This window comes from Panthera onca, chromosome E2 (assembly GCF_046562875.1).
Source record: "Panthera onca isolate mPanOnc1 chromosome E2, mPanOnc1 haplotype 2, whole genome shotgun sequence".
NCBI classification, from domain to species: Eukaryota; Metazoa; Chordata; class Mammalia; order Carnivora; family Felidae; genus Panthera; species Panthera onca.
This window is the reverse complement of record NC_138353.1, coordinates 119,510-136,812: the sequence shown is the minus strand read 5'-3', so window position 1 is coordinate 136,812 and position 17,303 is coordinate 119,510. Positions and strand designations below refer to the sequence as shown.

The window sequence follows — 17,303 nt, the reverse complement described above, 5'->3', positions numbered from 1 at the left end:
CTGCAGTCTGCCAACAGCCTGAATGAGTTTGGAAGCACATAATTCCCAGGTCCTCCAGATAAAAGCCTAGCCCAGGCAACATCTTGATTTCAGCTTTGTGATACTCTGAGCAGAGAACCCAGCCACTATCTCCCAGACTTCTGACTTATAGAACTGTGAGCTAATGAATGGATGTTGTTTTAAGCCACCAAGTTTGTGGCAATTTGTTAAACAGCATAGAAAACTAATACAATAATGTATCATTAATGGGTTTAGTACTGTTCATAGCCAAAGGTAGAAAACGGGCCTGTATCCAGTGATGAATGGAGTGTGGAGTGAAATGGTGATAGTGTTTTTCAATAAAATTTTTAAGAATAAGAAATGAAGCACGTAATGATTTTGGAAAACTTTGGCAGTATCTACTACAACTAAATACATGTGTACTCTGACTCAGCAATTCCACTCCTGGGTATGCACCCAACAGAAATGAATGCTTATGAGCACCAAAACACGTGTACAAAAACATTTAGAGGAACTATATATAAAAGTAAAAGATCAGAAAACAGCCCCAAGCCCACTGCAGTTATCAATTTATTGCCTCTCAGCTCCATGTTCTTACCTGCTCTGCAGTAGTGGGCTGGACCCTGTAGGCATTTCTCCTTTGCAGAAAGCACATTGTTAAGCTTTGTCAGCAGAAGGCACTGGAGGAGAACCACAAGAGTGTCTGTTTCTCTTCCTGCAACTGCACAACAGCCGTGGTACATGTGGAAGACTGCCCAAAGTAGGCATTCTTTGGGCAAGCTCCAAGCCTTGTCCTGACCTAGTAACCACCTCACCACGGCCCTCCTGATGTGGATACCATGCACCCCAAGGTGCCCTGCTAGCAGGACATTCCCAATGCCTCTCCCAACAGATAACATCATGCTGTAGGCCTCATAGCTGTAGTGGCATCTTAATTCCCTCTGCATGCCTGCCTGTAGCCTTGGCCTACTGCCACACCAAGGTGGTGATTCCTGCTTGGCTTGGGCAACCCAGAGAATTTCTCTGCCACCCAGTGCGCTCCAAACACACCTCCCCCAACAAAGTCTGAACCCCAACCCCCAACCTTGAGGACAGAGCTCCCACCTTGAAAGTTTATTCTTACCTTTGGCACTCTCTCTCTCTCTCAACCCTAGAATTTTTAGAGTTATCCCTGTTAGAGTTAATAACTTTTTTTAAGTTTACTGATTTATTTTGGTGGGGAAAGGGGCAGAGAGAGAGGGAGAGAGAATCCCAAGTAGGCTCTACGTTGCCAGCGCATAGCCCAACACGGGGCTTGAACCCACAAATGAGGAGATCATGACCTGAGCCGAGATCAAGAGTCAGATGCTTAACTGACTGAGCCACCCGGATGCCCCTAATTAATAACTTTTTATATCAAATTTACCCTGTTCAAATTACTGTTTGAAAATTTCTTCTGCCTCCTGAATGGACACTCACTGATATACCCACCAATAGCAGTGTGGATAACTACACTGGATATCCATGCAGTGAAATACTATGCAGACAGCAATGACCAAAAACAAGTGATTGCTACATGCAACACTGTTGAATCTCATGCATGAATGGAAGGGAGGGACAGAGCTTGGCCTCACCCAGCAGTGCAGAGTTCTAAAGCCTCTCCAGCTTCACCTCCCAGTACAGGGTCCTCTGTGCAACCCCCTGGCCCCCCCACTCCTTGGTGAAGGCCATGACCATGTCCTCAAAAGTCACAGGTCCCTGGGACTGGGACACATCTGTCCAGCCAGACCTAGGCCATCTCCTCTCCATCCTTGCTTTGAGCAGATTCAGGGGAGGGGGCAGAACAGGCAGGATTCCATAGTGCCCAGAGATGAGAGGGACCCCGGCCCAAACCGAGAGGCACTGGAAGAGTGGACACACATTCCCAGGGAACTCCATCCCACCCACAAGACTGCTCTTCATCCCTTGCACCTTTGGTCTATCCCTGCCTTGGGGACATGCTCTTCCTTCCCCTCCACTTTTGCCAGCCCTTATACCACAGTCACATTATGTTCAGCTCCTGATTCCCCAGGCCAACTGCCCCTCCAGTCCCACCCAGAAGTCCCTAGACAGCCTAGACTTTATTGGCTCAATGCTACCTACCCCTCCAGCCACTTCCTATCTCAGTGGTAACTCTATCCCTCTAGTTGCTCAGAGCTGAAACAAAGGGGGCCCCCATAATCTTCATCTGGGGTCCACGATCTGATCACCCTTCACTCTCCCACTGCTGCCATCCTTGTTTCCCATATCATGGCACTAGTCCCTTAACTGAATTGGCTTCTCTCTCACCACATCCTCTCCTCCATGTTCTTTTTGCCCCACAACAGCTAAAGGGGTCCTGCTAAAGCTTTAGTCAGTACTCCAGATATATACAACAAGGAATTGAAAATAGGTACTCAAAACGAGTACATGTACAAGATTATTCATACTTGGGGCACCTGGGTGGCTTAGTCGGTTGAGCCCCACATTGGGCTCTGTACTGGGCATGGAGTCTGTTTAAGATTCTCTCTCTCCCTCTGCCCCAACTCCCTGTTCACATTCACTCTTTCTCTCAAAAAATAAAGGTAAAAAAATTTAAATGTATTAAAAGAATGTTCATCCAAAACAAAACAAAACAAAACAAAAAAAAGTTCATACTCAAAATAGCCAAAGGTGGAAACAACCCAAATGTCCATCAACAGAGAAATGGATGAATAAATTGTGGGATAAACATATAGTGGAATAGCGAATAGCATTCAGCAAAAACAAGGAATGAAGGACTGACAGATGTTACACCAGGGCAGATGGCACTCCAGTACTATCTACATGCTAGGCCTGCTCTGAGCACTATACTCAACACCCCCCCACCCTTCCCTATACCAGAAGCACAACTATCCCCTTGACAGATGAGGAGACACAGCCCAAGAAAGGTCAGGTCTCCTGTGTGAGGGCAGTGGGCTAGGTACACACTATGCCCTATACCAGTGGACCCATCCCCTTCTCCTTGGAGCATCAGCTTTGTTTGTGACATACTTTTCTTTCAAAAGATCCATACATTAATTATAAAGCAAACTTCACATCATACAATAAACAAATAAACACTCTTCCAGTCACTTTAAAATAGAGAACTTCTAAATTAACAGATGTTCATCCACATAATCCTGTTTTACCACCTAAACCACACCTGGGAAGTCTCGCCCACCAGTGCCCATCACCAACTCCAACGCCCCTCAAGTAAGCACCATCTTTTGGAGAATCAAAGGCTTTTCTGGGGTCTGCACAGGCCACAGTCTCTTCCCACACTGGCAGATGCCTATGGGTGGACCCGTCTCCTAATGAGCCATGGGTACTCAACGAGGCAGTTCACTTTTACAGGAGACTTGTGTTTTCCCATGGTCTCAGAAATACTAAGGGTATCTGAACAAGTGTCTGCCCACGAGTATGTGCTCCACCCACTTCCCATTCTGTGAAGGCCCCACCCATCCTGTCCTGACTCTGCAATGGGCTGTCTGGACCATGTCTGCCTTTCCTACTCCCCAGCACTAAACACACCCTGGAGACCTCCTCTCCTACCACATCTGCTGTCCCTTCAGATCTGGCCTCTCAAGCCATGAATAGTCCCCCCATTCTTCCCCAAAGATCCCCCACCCTATACCCTTCCCAGAATGTTCTGCCTAGCCTACCCTTCCCAGAAGTCCCACCCACCTCACCATTCCCAGAAGAACTTCCCACCCTACCTTTTCCAAAGGTTTTCCCCTGCACCACACCATTCTCAGAAGTTTCTCCCTGTGGGCCTCCTGTCACCCAACCTCTCACAGCAGAGACCTGGCCACAACTCCAATCCATGTGGCTCTGCCTGGCCTTCCTTGGATGGGTGGCATGTCAGGAAACACAGGAGACCCAAACTCAGTGAGGTCTCACTCCAGGGCAGCCGGCAACCATGTCCACATCTCCTCAGAAACCCTTCCCCAGGGACAAGCAGTCTAGAGAAAAGAGCCAAAGAAGAAGGAGGGAGACAAACATGAGATGCCTCTAGTTATCAATATTGTTTGTCACCACGGCTCATTTACTGAGAGAGAAAATCTCATCTTGAATCATTAAACCTGAAAGCACAGGCCCAAAGAGGGAAGGGGGTGGAAGTGGAGCCCAAAGAGGGAAGGAGGTGGAGTGAATAGTAAGGGAAAGATGGGACAAGAAGACCCTGTGGACTTGGTAGTCTTTAAGAAACTTCACCACCTAAGTCATCACTATAGCCTCTGACTGTATTTGGAAAGCTCACATGCTTATGTGCCAGGCATGATTTATTCCCTAGGCCAGGATCTGTTGTTCCTGGGATTCATGGCCCAACTACAAGGGCGTCTACCACCCAGACAGGGATCCCTGCCACAGCAGCCACCCTATAAGAACAGAACAAAAGCATGGTGCCTCTACTACCTTTCACTTAAGCAGTGGGGTTTTTGTTGGGGGATGGAAGGAAGAACTGGGGAAGAGTTCTGACACATGACCAGTGCTACTCTAGTCTGAATGTTTGTGTCTCCACCAAATTCATATTGAAGGCTAATCCCCAATGTGGTGGTATTTGGTGATGGGCCTTTGGGAGGTGATTAGGTTATGAGGGCAGAGCTCCCATGAGTGAAATTGTGCTCTCATAAAAGAGACCCGAGAAAGTTCCTTTTCCTCTTGTGCCAGTGGAAAGATGGCCCTCTGTGAGCCAGGAAGCAGGCTCTCACCAGACAATGAATATGATAGTGCCTTGATCTTGGACCTTGCAGCCTCAAGAACTGTTAGAAATAAATTTCTGTTGTTTATAAGCCATTGAGTTGGTGGCATTCTGTTACACCAGCCCAAACAGACTAAGAAAACTACCTAAGCATATTTTGAAATAAAAGTAAGGATGGGGGCGCCTGGGTGTCTCAGTTGGTTATGAGTCCAACTCTGATTTTGGTTCAGGTCATGATCTCATGGTTCATGAGACTGAACCCTAATCAGGCTCCTCCCTCTGAGCACGGAGCCTGCTTGGGATTCTTTCCACCCTCTCTCTCTGCCCCTCCCCGCTCACTCTCTCTGTCTTTCTCAAAATAAAAAAAATAAACTTTAAAAAAAGGTAAGGAGAGGAGCACCTGGGTGGCTCATTCTGTTGAGCATCCTACTCTTATTTTCAGCTTGGGTCATAATCCCATGGCTCATGTGATCGAGCCCCACATCGGCTCCGTGTTGACAGTGTGGAGCGTGCTGGGGATTCTCTCTCTGCCACTCCCTTGCTCAGGCCCTCTCTCTCTCTGTCTCTCTCTCTCTCAAAATAAATAAATAAATTTTAATTAGAAAAACTTTAGGGGTGCCTGGGTGGCTCAGTTGGTTAACCCACTCTGGGTTTCAGCTCAGGTCATGATCTCACAGTTCATAGGATCGAACCCCGCATCAAGCTCTGTGGTGGCAGGACAGACCCTGCTTGGGATTCTCTGTCTCCCTCTCTCTCTCTGCCCCTCCCCCACTCACACTTTTTATTGCTCTCCAAATAAATAAATAAACTTTAAACAATTTAAAAAATATTTTTTTAAGTAAGGAGAAAATTCCTTATCAGATGTTAAAACTTATTACTAAGCCATGCTAATTAGAGTGGTGTGGAACAAAAAAACCCAGAAACATCAATTGAATAAAGTAAGAATAAAATATGTGTGATTAGGGTAGGGGAGAAAAAAATATGTGTATGATCTGGGCACCTGGCTAGTACAGTCAGTGGAGCTAGCAACTCTTGATCTCGGGGTCTTGAGTTTGAGTCCCACATTGGGTGCAGAGTTTACTTTAAAAAACAAAAGAAAAAGAAAAAAAAATGTGTGTGATCTATCAAATAAATATTAATTCATTGTGTTTCTAGTCTGGGGCGGGAATAAGAAAAGTAGATAATTATGTTTTAAACCTTGCAAATATAATAGCAAAAAGAGTGAATGCCCCAAGCTGTCTGGGCTTTGGGGAGCAGGGATTTGTATAAGGTGCTGATGAATCTGTAAGTCTGCACATCCATAGTGAGATCATGACCTGAGCCAAAATTAACAGTCAGACACTTACCGGGCTGAGACACCCAGGTGGCCCATACATATTCTATTATACATATCCTATTACTTAGACACTTTGGTTCAATTGTGTCTATGTGTGCTGTCTTGATGGGGGCAAGTTACCTGATTAGGGCTTGTTGTGTCTTTTTATACACTGGACACTCCAGATTGTCTTCCCACTCTCCTTTTCTCTCCTGATTCCAGCCCCATGCTGTGCCCACCTTCTGAGGCTCATATCTCACCCTTTCCCCTCACTCCCTGATCTCTTTATCTCAGGTCTTCCAACACCAGTCTCCCCTTAGTGTGTCCTGACTTGGTCAAGCATCTTTGAAATGTCTTATTAACATGCTATTGGATGACAGCCATTTGTGCATTCCAAGGGGTTAGGGTCCAGGTATAACTAGCACGAAGACCTACCACCCAACATGGTGCTCCCCTGTGACCAGAGGCTAAGGCTGTACCAAATACCCCAAACATATAAGTGAGCAAGAGAATTACCATATCACTTTGTAGTCGCACCTGTTGAGGGGCCCCAAGTCTGGGCTGTCCAGGCCTGCAGTGAACCTAATTCCTGGCCACTTGACAGTGACCCCATGGACTCTATATTGGGTATGTCCAATATGCACTCAGTGAACTGGCATTTCCTGTTTTTAAGTTGTTAGCATGAAGCAGAGGAAGAGGAGGTGTCATCTGAACAGAGAGATAACCCTTGTTATACTTCCATACACTACAGGAATAAAGACTGGAGCCATTTCCATTTGGGGAAAGACAGTGCTCCCATTCCAGGTCCCACTAGCCTTCTCTCACCTAAGTGAGAGAGGTCATAGTCAACAGGGGCCAGGGCTACAAGGAAATATATTGAATATGCTGTAGCCAGGGAAGGCAATTGAGGTCAAGAGAAAGAAAGAAAAGAAAACAAAAGAAGAAAGAAAGAAAGAAAGAAAGAAAGAAAGAAAGAAAAGAAGAAAGAAAGAAGGAAGGGAAGAAAACTATAGGAATGGAGATACTCCTGAGGCCCAGTCCCACTAAAGACCGAGTATTCATTGGAAGATTTAGTATGCTCCTCTCCCCTGTCACCCATACACCACATCAGTGGAGTTCCAGTGTAACAACAGTGCACTATAACTAAAACAGATGCAAGACACAGACTCTCTCCAAAGAAGAATACTTACCAGAGCACAAAGTCTAGAGAAGAGACAACAACTAGGGCACTAGAGGAATTTGAAGGCTCCAGCATCCCCTGCTAAAGCAAACATTAAACACAGCCCTCCTCCTATCCATATTACCATAAATCCTCATACAAACCTCCTGTCGCCTTAGTTCCTCTTAACAAACATGTGTCTGGTGTTCAACAACAAATGACAAGGCATGTCAAAAGGCAAGAAAAAAGGCAGCCCGAAGACACACAAAGCAGTCATCAGAATGACACTCAGATATGAACAGATGTTGGAATTATCAGACGGGCGTAAAATAGCAATGATTAAGATGTTAAGGGCTCTAGATGAAAAAATTGACAAAATACAGGAATAGATGGATAATGTGAGCAAAGAGATGGAAACTCTTAAGAAAAGATCAAAAGTTAGGGCTAGAAATAAAAAACACTGTAATAGAAACAAAGAGTGCCTTCAATGAGCTCATCAATAGGCTCAACCCAGCCAAGGAAAGAATCAGTGCTCTACACAATTCAGCCCAATGCGAGTGTTTACTACTATCTGTTTTGCTTTTACTGATAGGGGAACAGGAGCTCACAGATGTCCAACCAAGTGGTTAGGGTCCAAGCACCTGCCACAGACAACACCCCCCATAACCCCCCATCTCCCGTGCCATCTTGTTCAGGGTAGAATGGGAGCCAGGTATATGTATTGGAGCTATTTTGTGTACAGAGGAAGATTTGTTGCTGCTATTCATTTCCAATTCATTAAATTATGAATTTATCGAACAATGAGCATTTCTCTCAATATTAGGCATCAAGATCCCTGTAGTCTAACTAATTCCACATTATAGGGATGATTTTATATTATTTTATTTTATCTTTTCAAGATTTTATTTGTCAGTAACCTCTACACCCAACATGGGGCTCAAATTCACAACCCTGAGATCCAAAGTTGCAAGCTCTAGTGACTGAGTCGGCCAGGTGCCCCCATACGGATACTTTTTAAATAAGAAATTAAATGTCTCCAAACATTCAAAGAGTGCTTGAAATGTTAATGCCTCTAAGCTTTGGATAAAGTCACGAATTTAATACTTACATTTTCTTAAATTCTTTCAAAGTGAGCAACATTTACACACAAATATTCCAAAATTGTTGTGGTCTCTTGCATTGTGATTATCTGGAGAGCACATTTCTTTATCTCATGTGAATTTACATCAATTCTCACCTAAATACTTAGACACAAGTGTGAAATGAAAGCACATAAACAGGTTTTGGTGGTTAAGAATCTGCCTTTGGTTTAGCTGCACCTTTACATCAGCTGCTGCCTTTCTATTCATGGGAGTAATCAGATATGAACTGTGTGACCTCACTTGTAGTATAATGTGACTCATTAATATTGCTAGATGTGTCCTATTTAAATCTCTATGACCGTGCTCTCTTGCATTACAACGATTTACAAATAGTGTTAATTCTAAGGACAGTTGTTGCTGACATAGATGCATATATATAAGGACGGAGGAAGGGAGGAAGGAAGGCGGCAAGAATGAACGAACTCTACAGATTAATTCCGTATTTCCTTATAACAGCTCTACGATGGGTAACGTCATTGTACCATTTATGTACGAAGATGAAGGACCCTGACAACAAAACCTAAAACAAACCCTCACACTAGAGCAACAAAGAGGAAAGCTCTCGTTCTCCAGCAGTCGTGGGCGTGTACTGAGACTGCCCTTCCTTTTGTTTTCACGTGTGGCAGAAACTCAGGTTGGTCCCCAGGAGACAGGACCAAGGAATCAATATCCTGATGTGCCAGCCACACCTAGACGACCCAAAGACAGGCAAGTCTGGGAAAGTACATTTTGCGCGGTCCAGTTTAGCAAGGAAAACAGATGGTTTAGCAAAGTGTCAGAAAACAATTCAGACTCCAGAAAAATTTAGCCTACGGGCTTGCAAACCTGATGTTAACCCCTTTACAAAACACGGAGAGGTCAATCCAGGGCACAGGTCTCCAGAGGTAGAGCCAGGCTCTGTGCCAAAGCACCGTCCCTCCTAACTCGCCCCTCTCATCAGGCTATGTCCTTTTATTTGTTTATTTATTTATTTATTCATTAAAAAACTTTTTTTAATGTTTATTTATTTTTGAGAGGGATATATATATATTTTGAGAATATATATGTTTATATATTTTGAGAGGGAGAGAATGAGCACGGGAGGGCAGAAAGAGAGGGAGATTCAGAATCTGAAGCCGACTCCAGGGTCTGAGCTGTCAGCAAGGAGCCGGACGAGGGACCAAACTCACAAACCCCAGTATCATGACTTGAGCCTAAGTCGGCTGCTCAACCAACTGAGCCACCCAGGGGCCCCTATCAGGCTTTGTCTTTTTTTTTTTTTTTTTCCCTTCACGCTTTGTCTTTAAAGCCCGGTGCCGGGGTCGCCTCCTGGGACCTCAGCAATTTCCGCTTCTGCGCGTCCCGCGTTAAGTCTAGTCCGCCGCGTGGGCGAGTGTCTAGAGCCCAGGACCCCGAGTGAAGGACGCCGAGCCGGGCGATCTCACACCTCACTCCCTGGGATCCACGGAAGTTGGGGAGCGCCTGCGGGACTCCATTTCCCAGCGCGCCGCGCGGGGATGCCTAGACGTTGCCGCAGATATCAAGCAGGGCTCCGCCCACGCGGGACGGGAACTGCGCTTCCCAGAAGCCGCCGCGCGTGCGTCCGCAGCGTGCACTGGGCCTATGAGGACTTTCGGGGGCTGGACTTCCGGCGTCCCGGACTGTCACTTTGCTACCGGGCGTTGGGCCACACCGGTATTGGTGAACTGGAGCGCCGCGAGCCTCCAGGCCGGTTTCTTAGAAGGTTTGGAGACCCGAGGCGAGGGCTGGGAGGAAGACCCGAGCGGTGGACCGTCTCGCGCACGCCCTGATTGCGGGCGACGGTCGCGCCCCGAGCCTAGGCTTCTCCGTGAGGAGCCTGGGCCGCTCCGCGGGGCTGTGGGGCGGCGCCCCGAGTCACGTGCTGTCCGACCCCGGGGCGGCGGGGGAGGCGGCGTCCTGAGCGACCCTGCCTTAGACGGCCCGGGAGGCTGAGACCAGGAGCCGGCGAGTCCGTGTTGTCCGTCTCTTTCTGCGAGTCCCCAAGTACAGGTTCTGATGGCGACCGCGGCGCTGACACACCGGGCCCAGGTGAGTAGAGGAAGCGTAAGGCTCCCATCCGCCCGGATCCCTCCTCGAAGGACCCGATTCTCGACGCAGGGAGAGACTTTACCTGCACGTTTTGTCTCCCCTCTCGGTTCGTCCTAGGCCCCGGCGTTCAGGCCAGTGGAGCGTGCACGTGTGAGATCCCCACTTCTGGCAGCCAAGGGAGTGAGGTGTAGAAGGAAGTTCCAAGCAGAGGGTCCCGCACGTGCAAAAGCTGGGAGGGGAGACTGAACCTAGGTGCTTCCGGAGCTGAGCTTCCTGACGTGAGCACGGGAGAGAAATGGCAGGCTTGAGTTGCATCGGGGGCCATGGGATGATTCTAACAGAGCCTGGATATGCTTTAAGTTAGAGATTTTAAAGTAACCCACCGTTTGCTTGGCGGAGAAATGACGCAGAGGGGGTGGCTGTGTGCAGGGAGCAGGCAGCACGACAGTCCAGGTGGACAAAGACGGCACCCGCTGCACACGGGGCCAGTGGAGATGGGAAAGTGGCTGGATTCTGGAACGATCTGATGTCTCAGGTGCGGCGTGTGAGCGAGTGCCCCGAGTGGAGCACAGTCCCAAGTGTTTAAGCCTGAGCACCCAGAAGAATGGAGTTGCTGTAGACAGAAACAGGAATTTGAAGGCAAAACAGGTTTCAGAGTAAAATCAGGGAGTCTGTGATGTCCCAGAGTGGAGGTATCATGTGGACCTGGAATTGTAGGTGTCCAAGGACAGAGTCCTGGTATTCGGAACCAAGGCAGGGCCTGGGAATCAGACTTAGGAGGAGGGAATATCGTAGATTCAGCCAGGGATGGGTAGTGCTCCAGGGAGATGCAAAGAGGCTGGTGGCCCCTGGGGCTCCCAGGGGAGGTCTGGCAAATGGCTGAAGGGAGGGTTTTGGCCAAGGAAATGGGGGGCGAGGAGCACATGGCTATAGAGGGAGAGGGGAACTGGCTTCCTGTGTGGCGACCAGACTCTTGGGGCCCGTCCTATAGTGACTGGAGGGGATTAGCCGGTCCTTCAGGCTGAAGGAGCAGCCTTGGAATGTCAGGCAGGTTCAGCAGAGGCGGGCATCCTTACGGGGATGGGCATGTCTTGTGGGTCCACAGCTAGGACTTGTACAATTGCTAATTACAAGAACAGGTAAGGGCGTGGCACGTCTGGAGAGGGTCAACTTGTGCAAAGACTGGAGCGCGAGTGGACACCTGGGCCCGCCTTTGGAGTGGCAGCCATCTGAAGGCCATGGGCTTGCTCTGGCTGCCTTGTATAGAGTGGCTAGTAGGGAGTCTGAGAAGACCTGTATGCCCTAGACAGGTAGGGTGGAGGGGAGGGGAGGGAAGTTTCATCTGCAGAGTTGCAGAGCCCTGGGGTGGGGCAGGGGGGGAAGGTAAGCATCTGAGGGACACTAGTTGGGGTAGCCATTGGGACAGGGAGGCGGGTCCTGGGTCCCACAGCCAGAGCTTAGATTGTGTCTGCCTTCCCCTGCCCACTCTTGTAGGGCCTGATGGCCTTTGAGGATGTGGCCGTGTACTTCTCCCAGGAGGAGTGGGAGCTCCTGGACGCAGCCCACGTGATGTTAGAGAACTGCCACATGATGTTAGAGAACTTCGCGCTTGTGTCCTCGCTGGGTAAGGCCCTGGGTTTTCTGTGGGAAGCTCAGTCGTTGCCAGCACTAACCCCTTCTCTCCTGTTGGCCTGTGAGCAGCCTCACACCAATTGGCTGAGTGTCCCTGTGCCACTGTGGCGCCTGTGTCTAGGCTCGGCCCCTTTCATCTGGTGCTGCCAACACGGTTCTCCTCACGGGGACCATTGAACTTTTCCTGTGAGTCCTGCCCTGCAGTGAGGCATCAGATGACACCATCTATGTCCCACAAAGCCCCTCACTCCTGCCATGTCTTGGGCAGTAGGTTGTCCTGAGCTGGGCCTGGCCCCTCACTTGCTTGTGTTTTCTCACAGGACTCTCTGCCTCACGACCCCGGGTGGTCCTGCAGCTGGAGCGTGGCGAGGAGCCCTGGGTTCTCAGCGGGACAGTTGTGACACCAGCCAGGAATGCTCAGAGAAAGCCCAGCCCTGGTGAGTGGGGGCTCAGAGGGTGTGAGCTTGGGGCTAACCAATGGCCAGGCTTCTGTCCCCCGTTTCCCTGCTTTCCTGGACACTTTCATCTCCTGCTTCCGGCCTGACTCCCTCCTGTTTTCCTACCATCAGCCTCTCCTGGCGGCTCTGGCCTTGGCTTGCCATTCAAGGGGTAGCTCCCAGGGTACCCCTTTCCAGGCACTGGGGCACAGCCTCTATCTACCAGGTCTCTCCTGCTCCTGCCCTCATAGAGTTCACCATGCTAGGGAAGAGGCTTGGGGAAATAGGGTTTGTGAGTAAAGCCTATAGGATTCGGTAGCCTCAAGCAAAAGCAGGCTTGAGGAGTGCCCTGAGATGGAAGTGAACTACATACAGGAAAGGTGTCTGGCCATGGCTTTTCTCCCCAGCTTGCATACCTCATCCTTAGAATCCCCCTTGCTTGCCCACTAGGCCTTCCCTGATCACCTCCTCTTGGCCAGGATGACTCAGTATATATCTTTTCTATGCCTTCATCTGCATATGACAGGTTGTTCTTTTTTTTTTTTTTTTTTTAATTTTTTTTTTCAACGTTTTTTATTTATTTTTGGGACAGAGAGAGACAGAGCATGAACGGGGGAGGGGCAGAGAGAGAGGGAGACACAGAATCGGAAACAGGCTCCAGGCTCCGAGCCATCGGCCCAGAGCCTGACGCGGGGCTCGAACTCACGGACCGCGAGATCGTGACCTGGCTGAAGTCGGAGGCTTAACCGACTGCGCCACCCAGGCGCCCCGACAGGTTGTTCTTGAAGAAGCAGCATTACCAGTGACCTTCCAGAATGGTTCCCCTCCAGCACCTACCTTCACTGGCACCTGTGAATGTGGGAAAAGCTCAGTGGGTTGGCAGGGCACCTCCCTCTCTCAGGAGAAAAAGTCCACAGGGGTGTCTGTATTTTTGGAGGATAGACTTCTCCTATGCCAGAGCTCTGGTGAGGCTACTGTTAACCTGTAGCTGACCTCACCACTTAGGACTCCACAGGATGGCCAACCCAGGGATTTGGCCATCATAGAAGCCCTCTCGCCAGGCCAGCACCCGAGGGCATCTGATAGGTAGAAGCCATACTCATAGGAGGCCAGTAGCAGAGTCCTCCCATGCATCCCAGACCTCGAAGTTAATTGTGCTAGGTAGGGAGGAAAAGGGGGGGTGGATTGTGAGAAGCCTCATGGGCTCCCTACTAGCCAAGAACCCCCTACCTGGGATCAGCTGGGCAAGGCCCTCCACACAGGCCCCAGCTTCCTCTCCGGGGAGAAGCCCTTCGAATGCAGAGCGTGCACCAAAGTGTTTCTGAAGAGCTCTGACCTGCTCAAGCACCTGCGCACCCACACTGGAGAGCGGCCATACGAATGCTCTCAGTGTGGCAAGGCCTTCAGCCAGACATCACACCTGACGCAGCACCAGCGCATCCACAGCGGTGAGACACCCTATGCGTGTCCGGCCTGTGGCAAGGCCTTCAGGCATAGCTCCTCGCTGGTGCGGCACCAGCGCATACACACCGCTGAGAAGTCCTTCCGCTGCAGCGAGTGCGGCAAGGCCTTCAGCCACGGCTCCAACCTCAGCCAGCACCGCAAGATCCACGCAGGCGGGCGGCCCTACGCATGTGCTCAGTGTGGCCGCCGTTTCTGCCGCAACTCGCACCTGATCCAGCACGAGCGCACGCACACGGGTGAGAAGCCTTACACCTGTGCCCTTTGTGGTGCCGCCTTCAGCCAGGGTTCCTCCCTCTTCAAGCACCAGCGCGTGCACACGGGTGAGAAGCCCTTCGCCTGCACACAGTGTGGCCGCGCCTTCAGCCACAGCTCTAACCTCACGCAGCACCAGCTGCTGCACACTGGGGAGCGGCCCTTCCGCTGCGGGGACTGTGGCAAGGCTTTCGCCAAGGGCGCAGTGTTGCTCAGCCACCGACGCATCCACACGGGTGAGAAGCCCTTTGTGTGCGCACACTGTGGCCGTGCCTTCCGCGAGCGCCCGGCCCTCTTCCACCACCAGAGGATCCACACGGGAGAGAAGCCCGTGCGGCGACCTCGGCGTGGGGCAGGCCTGTGCCCCCAGGCCAGGCCTTCTTCAGGGGCACCATCAGAGGGCACGCTGGGCAGAGTAGCTGGGCCCACTCCCACCTCAGGCCCACCGGCAGTTTCGAACCCTGCTGACGCCTGAGCTCACGGCTCTAGTCTCTCCCAGGCTGTGGGAAAATGCCCTTGTTCCCTGCACATTCTGGAGAAGCCCTGTGCGTGCCCTGTGGTGCCGTCTGCACATGGTGACGATATTTGCCATTTCAGCACCAGCTCACTGCAACTCTAAGAGATCTGACTACAGAAGGATCAGGGGGATGGACGTGGAGGCTGGGACTTTGGTGGGCAGAGACTGGGCAATCAGAGTGCCGCTTCATGCCTGTTATGACTGTGAGCACTCAGGTGAGGAGGGGAATGCTGGAATGTTGGGGAGGCAGTCCTAGAAATTTCTGACGCCCGCGCACATACTGGCCAACAGGCTGACCCTCAGGATATTCTCTCAAGACCTCAGTTCATCAGAGGCTTCTGGGAGCAGGCCCAGTGGATAGTAAGTCAGGTTGGGGTCTGGTGTTGGCCTTGGGCTCTGAGCCTCAGTTTCCACCTCTGGGGAAGAGAAAGGAAGAGAGAGGGAGAGAGATTCAGGCTACAGAGGGTATTTGCAGCACCTTGACAAGCAGGATCTCGATAAGGGCCAACATGTGCCAACTGCCAGCCCTGTGAGATGGCTACTATGGCTGGTATCCCCACTTCTCAGTTGAGGAAACCGAGGCAGAGAGTGGGAGTGTGCCGCTGCACAGAGCAGAGCCCAGGACTTAAATCCAGGTCACAGGCCCAGCTCATCTCTCTGCCCCCACGCTCTGGCACTCGTGCTCTAGTCTGCCAGTGTGAAGGCTGGGCGATGCCAGGCCTGGCTTCCTGCACATGGCAGTCCCACAGGACGTGGAGGAAGTAGAGGCGGAGGTCCCTGGGGTGGGAGGAGGGAGACAGACATCAGTGTGTTCATTCAGGTTTCACCCGAGCGTCAGCCCTGGCCATGCCCTGTTGTTACCAAAGTCACCGTTACAGGGGTGTTTATATCCCCACTGCCCTGGTGAGAGGTGACCACGATAACAGGTTGGAGGAGACCAGATGGGACTACTTGTTTCTGCAGGGTCAGTGGGCAAGTGCCCACCTGTGCTCTTCCCTCAGTTGGAAAGAGGATTTGCTGTTACCTAAGGCCATGTGTGTGTGATGCCCTCCCATCATGGGACACCTCCACGTGGCTGGGACACGTGGTGGACTGGGGCCCAGGTTTCTCCCTGTGGCCCTCAGCAGAGCAGGCCCTGTCTTGACCTCAGGCCTCACCCCTAGGGATGTTAGTGGTCTCTTGGGAACAAAAAAGAAAAGACCAAAAATTATAAGTTGGAGTGGATGTACATTGTGTAAATCCCTGCACAGCACTGTGGAAATCCACAACCTCAGTCTCTCCTCCCAGCCTCTAGTCATGGTTCAGAAGGGTTTAACAATAACATCTTTTTTTTTTTTTTTAAGTTTATTTATTTAGGTGATCTCTACACCCAACATGGGGCTTTAAGTCACCACCCCAAGATCACGAGCCAGTCAGGTGCACCTAACAACACAATTTAAGTATGATCATCACAGAACTTTGAAGCTTTGGCTTCAATTCATGTCCTTTTGAGAGTCCAAAGGGTAGAGATGAAGGTTGTCTATTTTCCAGTGAGGTGCTAGGACGTATCTTCTTGGCAACCCGAGGTGTCGGGGGGCGGGGGGGAGTGTTCTAGGAGACTTGGGCAAGGTGGACATTGTGAGGCTGCCGCAAGTCTCAGCTCTGCCAGGAGAGGAGTCTGTGGATCCAGGCTTGGGAATCTGAGGCAAGGTGGTTCTGTAGTCCCATCACCTGCGAGGTTTGGCAGCCATCTGCCACACAGAGTGAGCACAGACACGACATTTCCCTCACTCCTCACCTGCCAACAGTTTCAGACCCATCTTCTGCTTCTGGAGCGTCACAAGTCCTACAAGGAGGGGAGATAGGGTGGCAGGGAGAGCTGTCTTGCAGCATCTGGCTCTCCGAGATCCTTGGAGTGCAAGTCCACTGAAGTGAGCCTCCTGGTACCCTGTAGGCTTCTGAGGAACTGCCCACCTCTGCTGTACTCATCCTCTCTTCTCTAGTGCACACTCTGGTCTTATCCCCTCCACACCTTCCCCCAGATTCACCACTACGAGGGAGCCTTGATTAGGTCACAGACTCAGTCTGCACAGCTGTGAAATGCAGACACAGCCCCCAATCTAACTGATAGAGAGCTTTCTGGGGAAAGGAGCAAAGGCATGTGTCAGACACCTAGTGGGTATTCAGCAAGTCATATACAATCTTTTCTGCATCTTTTTTTTTAAGATTAAAAAAAAGTTTACTTTTGAGGAGAGGGAGACAGGATTGGAAGCTGGCTCTGTGCTGACAGCAGTGAACCCGATGCAGGGCTTGAAGTCACAAACCATGAGTTCGTGACCTGAGCCGAAGTCAAATGCTCAACCACCTGAGCAATGTAGGTAGCCCCAAGCTTTTCTGCATCTTGAACTGAAGTTCCTGGAGCTGTTTCCAACCTAATCCCTCCTGATCCCTTGAGCTCAGCCTGTTCCCTGCCCATCTCCCCACCTGTGTGGTTGGCTCCTGCTATCACTCATTTACTCCACCTTCCTCAAATCCACGCCTCCCAATGCCCATGTCTGGTCAGTGGCTCCCATCTGGATCCTATGGAAACAACTATGATCACCTGCCTTCCCCCACGTCTTGGCCCTTACATTGCCCTCT

At 50.4% G+C, this 17,303-nt stretch overlaps 1 protein-coding gene across 1 annotated transcript; it reads left to right on the top strand.

Moving 5' to 3' along the window:
* Positions 1–6,923: 6,923 nt before the first annotated feature.
* LOC132675230 (uncharacterized) lies at positions 6,924–17,303 on the top strand. Its single transcript, XM_078438612.2, is given in 4 exon segments — positions 6,924–10,382; positions 11,877–12,006; positions 12,335–12,458; positions 13,211–17,303. Coding segments are annotated over 4 exon segments (1,719 nt in total). The 5' UTR covers positions 6,924–10,349; the 3' UTR covers positions 14,643–17,303.